General features: G+C 54.9%; 4 protein-coding genes across 4 annotated transcripts; 3 read left to right on the top strand and 1 right to left on the bottom strand.

The window, feature by feature from the left end:
* Positions 1–550: 550 nt before the first annotated feature.
* On the top strand, positions 551–2,916 carry RDS2 (Transcription factor; the record flags this gene model as incomplete). Its single annotated transcript, XM_065756187.1, has 7 exons — positions 551–680; positions 817–839; positions 1,084–1,101; positions 1,281–1,593; positions 1,771–2,555; positions 2,614–2,810; positions 2,865–2,916. 7 exons carry the CDS (start codon positions 551–553, stop codon positions 2,914–2,916), a joined length of 1,518 nt encoding a protein of 505 aa, XP_065615427.1.
* A 545-nt stretch (positions 2,917–3,461) lies between these two features.
* Positions 3,462–6,398, top strand: SPO22_2 (sporulation-specific protein 22; the record flags this gene model as incomplete). Its single annotated transcript, XM_065756186.1, has 7 exons — positions 3,462–3,531; positions 3,592–3,975; positions 4,024–4,067; positions 4,253–4,990; positions 5,043–5,643; positions 5,699–6,265; positions 6,358–6,398. The coding sequence occupies 7 exons, from the start codon at positions 3,462–3,464 to the stop codon at positions 6,396–6,398; spliced, it is 2,445 nt and encodes an 814-aa protein (XP_065615426.1).
* Positions 6,399–6,410: 12 nt separating this feature from the next.
* SPO22_1 (sporulation-specific protein 22) lies at positions 6,411–6,845 on the top strand (the record flags this gene model as incomplete). Its single annotated transcript, XM_053192091.1, has 2 exons — positions 6,411–6,533; positions 6,636–6,845. 2 exons carry the CDS (start codon positions 6,411–6,413, stop codon positions 6,843–6,845), a joined length of 333 nt encoding a protein of 110 aa, XP_053050699.1.
* Positions 6,846–7,180: 335 nt separating this feature from the next.
* N0V96_001265 (uncharacterized protein) lies at positions 7,181–9,238 on the bottom strand (the record flags this gene model as incomplete). Its single annotated transcript, XM_065756185.1, has 5 exons — positions 7,181–8,005; positions 8,082–8,678; positions 8,768–8,791; positions 8,855–8,882; positions 8,955–9,238. The coding sequence occupies 5 exons, from the start codon at positions 9,236–9,238 to the stop codon at positions 7,181–7,183; spliced, it is 1,758 nt and encodes a 585-aa protein (XP_065615425.1).
* Between the last annotated feature and the right edge of the window lie 3,037 nt (positions 9,239–12,275).

Genomic DNA, 12,275 nt, shown 5'->3' with positions numbered 1-12,275 from the left:
AGCCACCACCACCACCACCACCACCACCAAACACCAACACCAACACCACCAGAACTTGCGACTACCCTCGAAAACGCCCACGATTCCACGATCCCCGGACCCGAGGCGAACGAGCGAACGAGGAGGACGAGGACTAGGAACTGGGAAAAGGGATCGGCAATTTTCCAACGGATCCCCTGCAATCCGTGTCCACCTCGAGAACTGCGAGGCGGGACAAATCCGAAAGCAAGCAAAGCAAAGCAACCATAGCCGAACTCAGCCCGCCGGCTGCCCGCACGCGACAACCTCGTTTTCCTTCCCACTCTGTCTGCAGAAACCCGCCACGCCCAATCTTTTGCGCAAACCCTCGAGAGCACACCACGATCGATTAGCATCCTTCCACCCCCGGTGTCAAATGATCTGCGAACCCTCGTCCCCTGCGTAACCTTTGAGGTCCAATGGGAGCCGCTGCCCATTGAACTGATTCCGAGCCCGCCATTCACCACCACTACTACCACCACTACCGCCACCACCCATAACCGCTGCCGTCACCCGTCCTGGGTCTCTCGCCATGCCAGAGAACGGCAAAGACGTGAAGTCTGAAGCGCAAGACGACAAGGAAAAGCGCGACAAGACCGAGAATAATGGCGGCCATGCCCACTCGGCCAAGAGCCCCAAGAAACGCCGCAAGGTCAACCACGGTACGTTGAATCCCACATCCAGTTGCGCGCTTCGTCCGCCGGAGCTCCCTTGAGACTGCGATTGCAGCTGCTGCAGCGACTCTCTCGGTGCCGCAAGTCGTGCGGAAGCACCAGCTAATGTCATGTGCCTTCCCAGCTTGCGTCTACTGCCGGCGATCTGTAAGTCAGATAGCCCTTATCCAAACAGCATAACTAGCATTGCTTTCCCGGCCCCGCGCATGGCGTTGACACTATCGTGTCTCTGCGATTGCTGCCGTGCGATGACTCTGCCAACCACCGAAACCCTTGCCTGCATTTACGCGCAACTTCGTCTCCCTGCAGGAGGAAACCTGCAGGGCCTGAATAAACAAGAAGTGGGAAAGAGAAAAGATGGCTGACGGATAGTGTCTTGCCTGCTCTATAGCATATGACATGCGATCTCGTATGTAAGATCTCTTTCTTCACACAACCTTGACACATGACGGGCTGCCTTGCTGCGGCGTCTGTTTATCTCTGTCTGCCCGTGCCGTCCACTCGGCTTTCTGGGAGCCCTGCGCAGGCGCGAGCGCGCGCATGCCGTTTCTTTAGCTCGTACCACATCCGCTGACATGTCGTGCCCAGGAACGACCGTGTACAAGATGCATCAAGCGCAATATTGGCCACCTCTGCCACGATGAGCCCCGCGACGCCGATTCCAAAAAGGCCAAGAGCTCTCACGCGCCATCCGCAGTTGATGAGTCCGAGACGACGCAATCCGAGCTCACGAGAAGCTCCATCGACCAATCCGCGACCGGGTCCATGGGCCCGCCGCCCCCTTTCGACCGCAAGGCGTCTGCTTTTGGCGCCGCCGTACTGGGGCAGGGGAACCCGCTGCACCTCGTGTCCCCGGGGGCAGGCACCGGCATGGCGGGAAACGGCAGCAATATGAACCAATGTAGGTCCTCACCCGCGGGCTTGTTCTCCCCCTTATTGTAGTGCCGTGCTGTTCGTACTTGGCGGCTCGTTGTTCTTTTTGCACGCGTCTGCGCTTTCTAGGGAGTACAGAAGGACAACAAGCAACCTTAACTTGGGAGAGACTCGGAAGCTAACGTGATGCGCCCCGGCCTAATAGTCGCTGGATTCTCTGATGCCTGGTTGACGGCCCAGAATCACTACCACGACATGCAAAGCTATCACCCCAACAACTACTTGATCGCCCCCGAAGTCACGCACGAGTTCAACCTGCTGAATGACTTCCTGCAGACCAGCTTACTGGACGACGGCGGCATCGTCTCCGACGAGTCCCAAAACAGCCCCGCCTTCAGCAGGACCGCGGGCGCCAACGACATGCTGCCGACGTTTGGGAGCCACAACGGTAATAACCGGGCCGGTGCTGGCAATGGCAACAACGCGCTTTCGCAAATGCTGCCTCCACAGAACCTGGAGCAGGGCAAGGCGATATCACGGCCAGGTAGCATCGTCCAGGGCGACAAAGACAAGGCGCGCGAATACTACCTCCAGGCGGCCGATCCGTCAGGAAATGACACCCCCGAGGAGCGTATGGACCGTGTATTGAAGGCCAAGTACGAGGCTGGTCTGCTGAAGCCTTTCAACTATGTCAAGGGCTACGCGCGACTGGGCACGTACCTGGATGGCCACATCGCTGCATCGTCGAAACAAAAAATTCTGCGAACGATTGATCGATTCCGACCCAAATTCCGAGAAAAGGCGCAAGCTTTGACGGATATGGAACTGCTCTACGTGGAAATGTGGTTCGAGAAACAACTCATGGAGTACGACCGTGTATTTGCCAGTATGGCAGTACCAGCGTGTTGTTGGAGAAGAACTGGAGAGATCTTCAGAGGCAATAACGAGATGGCGGAACTTCTCCACGTTCCCGTCGAGAACCTGCGCGACGTACGTGTTCTGGTCATTCTAAGCATTTGAGGCTTTGTTGCAGCTAACCATATGATAGGGCAAGATCTCACTCCACGAGATTCTGACGGAAGAGTCTCTCGTGCGATATTGGGAAGAGTTCGGAACCATCGCCTTCGATCCCGCTCACGACACGTTACTTACAGCTTGCACGCTAAAAAACCCAGACGACAAGGCGACAGACCCGGTGGTTCATTGCTGCTTTTCATTCATGATTCAACGAGACAATCACAAAATGTTCGTATCTGCCCACCCACTAGTCTCGGGCCTTGAAAGCTGACAAGTAGGCAGTCCTACGCTCATCGTAGGTAACTTCTTGCCCAACGATCTAGCTCGGCCGTAATCATTTGCATTGCAGGGGGACCTCAGGAAATACCTAGGTTTGGGGGGTTAGGAACACAAAATCAAAGGGGGCAGGCGTCATTGGATACCAGAGCATTCTCCGGTTTGGTTGCATTTTTAAACGTTCTTTTGCATAGGCGGGGGGAAAGGTCCACCGCCAGTACATAAAAGGTACATCTAGTACATCCTTATTTTCCTGCTTGAAGCCTCAAGTCACCGCTTCCCACCATGCCCTGCAGTCCTCTCTTCTTTCCGGTCCGGGCCAGAGGCTTGTCGGGGAGCAGTAACCCCGCGTCCGGGTAAAGATGCTGTCGAGGAAGGCACAAACGAGATTCATGCCTGCCGCGAATCAGATGGCTCTACCTTAGCCAATTTCGCATCGTATCGCCTCTAGGTCTTTCTCGACCTCTTCGGTTCCCATGACGGAGGTGTTCTCTCTCATTGTCATGCGCCCGCGGCTCATTCTTGGCCCTCGACTTGCTCTTCACGAAGTGCACATCCTGTTCCCTTGATCTCGACCACCAACGCCTGCTCTCCTCAAGCAAAATGCCCCCTCAACGGCCCGCAAAGTTGCCCAAGAGCAACAACAGCATTGACAAAATCTCCGCCTTTGCAAGTCTGTAGCATCCCACAGATGAAGCTTCCGCGGTCTGCACGCTGACCCGTAGGCCAACAGCATTCTCGCGGACCCTCTCGACGCGTCTCCCCTCCACAAACGATACCCTCTCCATCGATGCTCTACTCGCGGAGCTCAACCTACGGCTCGAGACGATTATCCGTTTCTCTGGTAGCCCACGAGCGAAATCACAGAGGGTGGAACTTGACAAGAGCGGGACGGAGCTTTGGAACCTGTGTACCAGGCAACGTCGTGATAATGCAGATGGGGCAGCGGCGGGGGCAGCAGCACCGGCTGCGAGGAAAAAACTTCTGTTGCGGAGCAGGACGTATGCTTTTTTCATGATTAGCATCGCAAGGGGTGTTTCGGGCGGTACTGAGCCTCAGCTTGCGGATGTGGTCCATGTCATGAAGTTGGCGCTCAAGGCGGGCAAGACGTGTCTTGGTAAGTCGGGAATTTGGGATGAGGTGACAGCTACTGACGAGCGTATAGATGACGGCGGCACCAGTCCGAGTGCTCTGAAGCTCGCCGAGACTGTATTCGAGAAGGGTGCGGAATACAGCGCGACATTGGGTCACCTACAGGCCAAGATGTTAGGACCGGATGATTTACTAGAATGCAAAAAGCTGGACGCTGAATATTTCATACTCCGCGCGGCACTGGCAAGTTCGCTCTTGGAGTTGATACTACGATCGTCCATACAGCTGACCGTGGAAACTAGGCCTGGAAAACGGACAACTTTCCCGTCATGGAGTTCATGTACAGCAAGGGACACCTCCAGCCGAATGCGCTAGATCCGAATTCAGCCGAGAAGATGGCAGAGATCTTGTTCGAGATCGGCAAAGATCTCTCCAAGAAGGAAAATTTCAGCATGGCGGTGCGGTGGCTCGAACGAGGGTACGACATCATCAATGCCCAGGACCTGTCGCTTCTCTCCCGCGACGCCATCGAACTGCGCCTCTCCATATATCAAGCCCTGATTCACGCGCTGCTGGGTCTCGGAACGCCAGAGTCCTCGCAAAAGGCGCTGGACCTGGTCAGTTACATCGAATCCGAGATTGGCGAGAAACCCGTTGTCCTCCTCCTCCGCTTAGAGCTCTTGCAGAAGACGCCGGCCGAGGTGTTCGACGTCGAGGCCTATGCTGATATCTTGAGACGGATGGTCCGGTCGTTCAACTTCTCCGAGGCGCACTTTAAGCTATTGGTTCATCATGCACGAAAGTTGCACGATAAGAGCCCGACATTGGCGACGAGCGTCGTGGATGGAATGCTCAGGGGCACCATCGTCTCTTCTGGACGCGAAGAGTGGGTTGAGAGACTGGTGCTGTTGAGGATATGGATGGAGACGACGCAGAGAGATGGTATGAGAGCTATAGAAGAGCTGATGGGAGCTCTGGAAGGCCTCCAAAATAACTTGAACAAGCCTTTTGGGGCTTCTACGGCAGTCGGGGCGTTGACTGTGAGCTTGATCTGGGGAAGATGGAAAACAAGGGATGCTGATATTTGTGCAGCTTATTTGGAGAAAGATCGAGGTCAACTACAATCAGGGACACTTCGACTTCGCAGATGGCTGGTGCCAGATAGCCCTGCAGCCTCTGTTCCAAAACGGCGGACCTGCGAATTTTTCAAGACTCGGCAGGTGCGTATCTTCCCAGGAGCCTCAGGGTATGCGCACTGATGGTCGTAGAAAGCTCATTCTCTGCGCCCTTGGGAGAAACGACACTGAGAGGGCGCGGCAAGTCTTCCATGGCATGTCCGAAGCAGCGCAAAACGAGCCGATGACTAGGTACTTGATGTATAAGGCTGCCCTCCGCTCATCTGACCAAGAGTTGGCTGCTCAGTGTCTGAAACGAGTGGCTCTTTCGGCACCGGGGGATCCTAACTTTCTTTATGCTTGTGTCCTCGAGGCGCAGCAGGCTGGGGATAAGGTCTGCGCGATGCAGGCCATGAAGCAGCTGGTGGAGAAGTTCGAATTCAGCGAGGCGTCTCCGATTCATTTGCCGGCACTGTTGCGGTGTAATATCCGACTCGCTGTTTCGGTTGTTGAGAGCGAAAAAGGGGCGAGGGAGCGGCAGAGCGCAGTGGAAGAAGTGCTTGTGCTATTTGAAGGAGGTGAGAGCACTTCATCCATCGGTTTACATCACAGACTGATCATGTCGTACCTTAGCCGTCAAGGCAATCCAGCGAGACCCCAGGGACAAAGACGGAAACCGGCTATTTACCGTCAAGGAACTCGACTGGTTCTGCCAGAATGCGTATAACCTTGGCCTCAAACACTCGGAGAGCTGGGACGTAAAGCATCTCACCCGGCTTTACAACAGCTGCCTCGCTATCGCGAATCATTATCCAGAGGACCTCCCTGCCGAAGCTACGAGTGACCTCGCGTTCAGGACAATGTTTTGCGACTTCATTGCGGCCGCTGCTCTCGTATCGCTCGCCCGGACGGAAGACAACGTCGAGCAGCAGCTACAGCATTATCTCATCATGCGGAGACACATCGTGGCGTACAATGCAGCTCTAGAGAAGCAGATGAGCGGCGGTCTGGATAACAGGCTAAAGAGCGATCTAACGGCCAAGCTTGCGACGTTGATGGTGTTTGACTTTGAGGCTGCGATGGCTCTAAACAAGACTGGTGAGCTGGGGTTCATCATCCGTACGGCCGTGACGTGTCGGGATGTGAATACACTCAAGGCAATGGGGGACATTGCGCTGCGAGGCAAATTGCCTGGACAAGGTAAGCAGCCTAACCTACTACTCTTGTTCCCCATCCTAGATCGCCACGAGGAAACTGTTGCTTATCATGTGCCGTGGTTCCACTGCTCGCAGCCCTCTATTCTACACTGGGCGTCATCGTCAACGAGATCTAGGAGCTCGAGAAGATGAAGGGCGATAGGCTGGCAAAGTATATCCGGTGCATGTTCCACGCTGTCTTACCGCTCGATGCGGCGCTGGGGCAGAGGCTGATGAAGCAGGCCGTCGACGTGGCGAGGGATTCTCGCAAGGTGCGTTTGCATTCCCTCTGCTTCGTCCCCTCTCTTTCAATCTATGGTTTTTAGCTGCTATGTTTGACGAGACACGAAGACTAACCAGCAGTTTGCTCAAAGACCCAGCATCCGTTCCCGGCCGAAGAGCTCGAGTGGCTTGTGACCGTGAGCTTTAACCAGGCGGTGGACGCTTATAATGTCCGACAAGACGACGAGTGCAATACGTGGGCGGATTTGGCGCTGAATTTGGCGCATTATGCTGATGACGGCGGGGAGTTGGAGAAGAGGGTGCAGGAGAACCGGATCAAGTTAAAATTTGAGTTGCCCTGAGAAGAGGAATTGGTTGGGACGAGGTTGCAACACAATGATGTGTTTAGTCGTCGCTATCGGTGCCTGAACAACAAGTTGACAATAGAATCGGCCACAGAGAGATGTGGCCGCTTAATCAATGACCACTTGTAGTTGATCCAATGACTGGTGTATTCTTTTCTCCTCTACAAACTTCTTCAACAAAATACAAGTGCGAGAAAAAGTACCGTTCCGAATGTCTCGTGTAGTGTATATCCCCCGCCGCCAGCCTACGTTGCCCAAACCTTGCCCGGCCTTGAAACCGTCTTGGTTGCCGCCGCCGCCGCCGCACCAGTGAAGCCGTCGTATGCGTCGTGTCAATCGTTTATTTCGTGCCGTAAGTAATTTGCGTCTTTATGACAACAGCCACGGAAGGGCTTAGCAGATGGCATGCGTTTTGCCAGTCTTACCCTGTAGGGAATGCTTTTCCTTCTATTCAGGCACGGCATGGTTAGTGAAATCTCATCCTGGGTGGGTTCGCGCGGGACCCGGGGGGTTTGGGGACAAACTCTGAACTTTGGATGGTTGTGGGTTGATTTCGAGCTGGTGAGGTGGTGCTTGTTGATGTACTCCTGCTGCCTCTTGACACCGTCCTCGTCCATCTGCTCGAGCAGGCCCATACAAAGCTTGATATCGGTGATGAGAGCGTCGCAGCGCGACTTGGAAAAGTCCTCGCGGACAACGACGCGGAGCATCTTGAGGTCGTCGGTCTTGGGCGCCATGGTGTAGGCGGGTACAACCCAGCCGCGGACGCGGAGCTGGTGGGCGAGCGCGAACTCGTCGTAGTGGCGGACGCCCGGCTCGCCTTCGGCGCCGGCAGGGACTTCGGGGAGGCGGAAGGCAACGAGGGGGAGACCTTCGCCGGAGCGCTTGGACATGATGCGGAAGCCGAGGACCTCGAGGGACTGGGAAAGGTAGTCTGCGGTGCGCGTGAGGTTTGACATGATGGCGCGGTAGCCCTTCTTGCCAAGGCGAATGAGCTGGTAATATTGACCAATGACCTGAGAGGCGCCCTTTGAAAAGTTGAGGGTGAAGGAGGCTTGGTCTGCGCCGAGGTAGTTGATGTTGAAGACAAGTTCCTGGGGGAGGAACTCGGCGGAGCGCCAGACGACCCAGCCGACACCGGGGTAGACGAGTCCGTACTGTACTTCGTGTAAGTGAATGGCCCAAGGACTTTGGTACTCGGTACCTATATAGAGCACGGGAGAGGGGTATTACCTTGTGACCGGAGACATTGATAGAAACGACATTCTGGAGGCGGAAATCCCACTCGAGGTCAGGCACGACAAAGGGGGCGACGAAACCTCCACTGGCTGCATCAACGTGGATAGGCACATCGAGGTTCTTCTCAATCAGCAAGTCATTGACAGCCTTGATGTCCTCGTACTCGCCCGTGTACGTGGTGCCGAGGATGGCGCAGATACCAATGGTGTTCTCATCAATGAGGTCGACCGTCTCCTTGGGGTCAATGACGTAGCGGTCGGGCGCGCAGTAGACGAGCTTCTCCTCGACCTCAAAGTAGCGGGCGGCCTTTTCCCAGCAGACCTGAACAGCGGAGGACATGACAATGTTGGGGTGCTCGGTGGACTTGCCCTCGGCCTGGCGCTTGTTCTTCCAGCGCTTCTTCATGGCGAGGACGGCGAGCATGATGGCCTCGGAGGAGCCGACGCATGAGGTGCCGACGGCGCCGACGCCCTCGCCCGCGCCCACGTCGGCGTGGAAAAGCTTGCCAATCATGGAGACGCAGCGGTTCTGAATGTCTGCGGAGGCGGGGTACTCTTCGTAATCGATGAAGTTCTTGCTGAAGCTCTCGGCCTGTCCATGGGTATATCTTTGTTAGATTTCGGGATCTAGGTTCGTGTCCGTGGTACTTGGGGAGGGGGAAGGTGTTGGTGAGGATTTACCATGAGCTTCTCGGCTTCTTCTTCCTGGGATGGGATGTTAGCTTGGGATGTCACTGTAGGCGTTGGATTCGTCGAGTCTTTACTCACCATGTAAGTGGTCACAAAGGAAGCCAGGCTAGAAAGACGGGGGTTAACGATGGTCAAAAATGACAAGAGATTCCTGCATATGACAAAAGGAGAGGCCTACTTGAGCATGGGGTTACCGTCGAGACTGAGCTCGTCCTTGATCATGCGGTAGGCGACCTCCTTGGGCATCTCGCTCTCGGGCATCTCGCTCTTGGGGAGATCCTGATTGGCGAAGCGAGAGCCGTAGACGCTCGTGGTGTAGCAATCGTCGTGGTCGGCGAGCTGGAGCTGAACTTTCTTGAGCTGCTGCTGAACCTGGCGGAGGTTGGCGGCGGACGACGAGTCCTCGGCACCAGAGGCTGAGCCCGAGTCCGGGGGCGTGTTGACGGTTGTGAGGTGAACCATGTTGAAGTGAAGAAGAAGTGGGAGAGGGTGTTGAGGCAAGAAAGCTGTGATGCGAGGAGAGAAAGGGAGCTTTGAAGGTGGTGGGAGGCGGACGGAGGAGGATGTTTATATGAAGTCGAAACCGTGGATTTTTTACTGGAGCTTTGAGCTGGAGCTGGAGCTGGACCTAGAGACCGAGACGAGGCGAATGGGTAGGTTGGAGAGAAGTAGGATGGGAGGGTTCTGAGAATGGGAGCGAGGGGGAGACAGGAGAAGAAGAAGAACAGCAGGAGGAGGAGGGGCATTCACAGGGCCAAGCAATGGAAGCAACAAGCGGAGCTGGGAGGGCGGCCGTGGCACTGCGCTTACATCTGCACCTGCACCTGCATGTCTAAGGCAGGGAGCTGGAACTGGAATTGGAACCGGGACCAAGGAAGCTACCCGACTTTAGCTACCTAGCTACCAGCCATACTTGGGTGCTAAATGAAGGTAGTCAGGTAGCTAAGCAGATTGAACCTACCTCAAGGTACCTTACCTTTTGGAGGTACTTGATGGAGTACATTCCCGGCGGGGTGCACGGCACAGCTGGAACTATGTTTAAGAGACTTGACAGCTACAGCTGCATCCTCCCCCACCTATTCCATGGCCCATTTCGTCCACCTCATCCAAGATCCAACCCCATGAATCGTTGAGGAAGAAAGGCCGAGAGAACCGTATATGGAGGCCTGGAGTGGAAGCTCTGGGTTGGTGCAAGGAAAAAGAGAGACCGAAAGAGAGAGGGCCAAGGCCAATGGCAGATGCAAGTGGGGTGACACCGTGACGCGCGACTTGGGTGCCCTGAAGCCGGCACGGATGGCGGGGCACAAGACGGTGTAGAAAGGTACGTACTGCCTTATATAAGGCACTCATTGGGGATGCAGCTGCGGCAGCTACATCATGGACAGAGTCCTTGGCAGGTACTCGAGAGTAAACCCGGTACATACCGTCTCTAGTACCTCACCTCGCATGCGTAGCGTACTCCGTACTAACAGTGTCGAGAGAGAGTTGCAAGTTTGCTTAAGTCGAGACACGTTCAACCGCTGGCCTCCCCCACCCTGATCGGTGAAGAAGTTGTAAGGTACGGATCGGATGGGACGATTTGCCATCGCCTTGTTCCCCGGGGCCATCCAGGGAAATCCCCGGGAAAACCTACGTAAAAAAGAGACTCGGCAAAAAGGGGCGCAGGAGAAAATATCCGCAAATCAGCTCCAGCTAAGAAAAGAAGTTGGGATCTTAATACCTTACAGTACCAACAGAAACGGGATGACTTTGGGATGTTACCGCGACATTTTGTTGCCAAAAGCACGTGTTTTCCGGATGAAGCTGCGCCCAATGTCTCCGGATCGAGGTAAGGTAGGTACGAGGGCGGCCTCCCTTCCTTTCCGTTTGCTCTTATTCACTCTCTCTCACTCTCCCACGTCTCCAGGTATTCCTCCTTCCTACGCAACAGTCTAAACAACTTTCCCCATGTCTCGGCTCTCGAGGTGTCACAGCACACACACACACACACACATGCGTGTCCAAGGATCCCCAAGTCCCAAAAACGACGCTACGCCCAAAGCTTGGCACGGGTGACATTTCGGGTGGCCCACACCAGCTTGAACCAGCATGGAACAGTGAACACACACCAGCCGTCCAGTGGTCCAGCGCATCTCCACGTCCCTCAACGCGCGCCCCACGTTTCGCCCAATCGCCAGCCGTGCCGTTCTTCCCGCTACAGCGGCGCTACAGCGGGCGGGCGGTCCCTCCCTGGTCTCTCTATCCAGAAGTCCAGAGTCCAAACGAACCTGAACCTTGGAGCACATCGCTACAATTCTCTCACTTTTCCTCTCCACTGGCGTCCTCTTCATGGTCTTTCAGCTCCCGTGCGTTGTTTGTTTCACGGCAGTGATGAGAGATGTTGAAAATGGGGGGGCCAATGGTGGGCTCTGGGTAAATCGGCTCGGATATCAATGCCTAGCACCGTAACACAGCCCTGGACCCCAACGGCGTTACGGCAGTCCATTCCATTTGCTGAACCTTCAAGTGAGGAAAAAAGACCCCAATACTGTATACAGAGCAAACACGAATAGGAGAATAGAGCATAGCTACGAGAAAGCACAAAAGAGCCCAAGGATGAAACAACTAAACAAACACCTCAGCACGGAGTAAGCTAGCCGGGGGATATCAACAGCGGCCTCGCTGCGTAGGTATCTCCCCCCAGTTGCCCAATGACATCATGACCACCTGTTCCTCCCCCAAATCACCTCAGCCAAATTTCACCCCAAGAACCAACAATTACCAGCATCAGGAAAATAACAACATGCCATTTCATTTCTCGCCAAAGAAAACACTGTCCCCTAAAAACCCCGGAACCGCCAAGAAACCATCATCCCAAAAGAAAAAGTTCCAGACCCGAACAGACCTGCTGATTGATAGTCCGAATGAAGAAACTCCCCATATCCACTAAAGAACAACACCCCCCCACGGATCATCATCATCACCGCCTCACTCTACCACGTTTCCCGATTTCCCTGTGGCTGAGCTTCACCCCATCCCATCCCGGACACGACAGCCGCCATCCGACAGTGACACAAGTGGTTCGACTTTTGATTTTTCCCACATCCGCACTCCGTGATCTGAAATACATCCCACCTCTCTTCACGATTTGCCCAAAACTTCGCCTCTCGTAATCTCGGTGAAGGACACCCCGAACCCGGTCAGCGAAACAACCCCAACACACGGCAGCCTGTACAACACATCATTCTCGCCTCTCTTCAACTTCTTCGTAATACCCTCATCCCCGGTGAAGTAAGCCCTGATCTCATGTTGAGCCAAAACTAACCTTTCGGCCCGGGACCCCCCCACGGCTTCAATTCCTCCATCTGTCCCCAGCTTCCGTTTTTGTTCTACTTTACTGAAGTCTGCTTCGTCTTCAACCTCCGGCAACGCCGAGTTGGCCTAAGGTGTCTGGGCTATTCATCAACAGTTTCGGTGGCATGTTGAACATCACTTTGGGCCTCAGGAAGTCTGCCTGATT

This window comes from Colletotrichum fioriniae (genome assembly GCF_027942845.1).
Source record: "Colletotrichum fioriniae strain IMI 355084 chromosome Unknown scaffold_1, whole genome shotgun sequence".
NCBI lineage: Eukaryota > Fungi > Ascomycota > Sordariomycetes > Glomerellales > Glomerellaceae > Colletotrichum > Colletotrichum fioriniae.
This window is presented reverse-complemented; position numbering and strand designations above follow the sequence as displayed.